General features: G+C 63.2%; 1 protein-coding gene across 1 annotated transcript in view; it reads right to left on the reverse strand.

The window, feature by feature from the left end:
* Window positions 1-921, reverse strand: part of CDH15 (cadherin 15) — a 23,254-nt gene that overhangs the window by 13,251 nt on the left and 9,082 nt on the right. Inside the window, exons 2-3 of the mRNA XM_019654479.1 lie at window positions 512-670; window positions 89-312 (exon numbers count right to left, since the gene is read on the reverse strand). Coding sequence (XP_019510024.1) covers window positions 89-312; window positions 512-670 — 383 coding nt within the window. The remainder of the gene's footprint in view (window positions 1-88; window positions 313-511; window positions 671-921) is intronic.

Below are 921 nucleotides of genomic sequence, written 5' to 3' on the forward strand. Positions count from 1 at the left end.
CAAATGGGGAGATAATCCTGAACACCTGCTTCCTTGGGCTGCAGGCCCTAGTCCCAAATCCCCACCCCTGCCCCCTAATTAAGGACACAGATCTTGCTGGAGAAGTGGTCTTAGCCAGACACGGGAACAGGCGCCTGCTGCGGGGAAGAGCCCCACCCTGAAACGGTCCGTCTTCTCGCGGTCCAGCATGTCATTCAGGAACACCTTCCCTGTGAACTTGTCGATGGAGAACACGCCCCGGGGCTCCTCGTCCACACCAGGCCCCTGGATGCTGTAGATGACGCTGCCCAGCTCCTGCTTGTCCGACTTGATCTGCCAGGGCAGGAAAGGGGCTGAGGGGGGTGCCCCCAGGGGAGGGTCCCTCCCTCTCTGAAGCCTCAGCCCCACCCCCAACTGGGGTGGTCCCTTCAGCCTGTGGCCCCAAGGACATCTTTGTCCTAAAGCACACACCTTCGGAGACCCTCAGGGAAAACTAGCCCCTGCTCTGCTCACTTTAGACCCTCCCGCTCACCTGCACCAGTAGGTAGGGGAGGCGCTTCTGGTTCTCAGACACGCTGATGGGGGGGATGACCCAGGCTCTCCGCACACGGCCCAGCGTGGGCGCCCGGCGCCAAGGGAACAGGGTGCTGGGCCTTCTCAGCCCAGGGACCCCCAGGGACAGGCCCAGGCTCTGCAATAAAGACACAAACAGCCAAGTGAGCCCAGGGAGCAGGCAGCACTGACCTCCCCAGCCCCACTGGCCGAGAGTGAGTGAATTTCCCCTGCCTGGAGGGCAAGGAGAACCTTGACCCCCATCAGAGCCCTGAGCGCATGGCCTGGGAGGCCCCAGAAGCCACACCCCCACGCCTAGAGCCCCCAGATCCCAGCGTCTGCCACTTGTCCTCCTCTGGGAGCCCCTGAGCCCAGGGACCAGGACTTGTC

The sequence above is a fragment of the Hipposideros armiger genome, unplaced genomic scaffold (genome assembly GCF_001890085.2).
Source record: "Hipposideros armiger isolate ML-2016 unplaced genomic scaffold, ASM189008v1 scaffold_224, whole genome shotgun sequence".
In the NCBI taxonomy this organism is placed as follows: domain Eukaryota; kingdom Metazoa; phylum Chordata; class Mammalia; order Chiroptera; family Hipposideridae; genus Hipposideros; species Hipposideros armiger.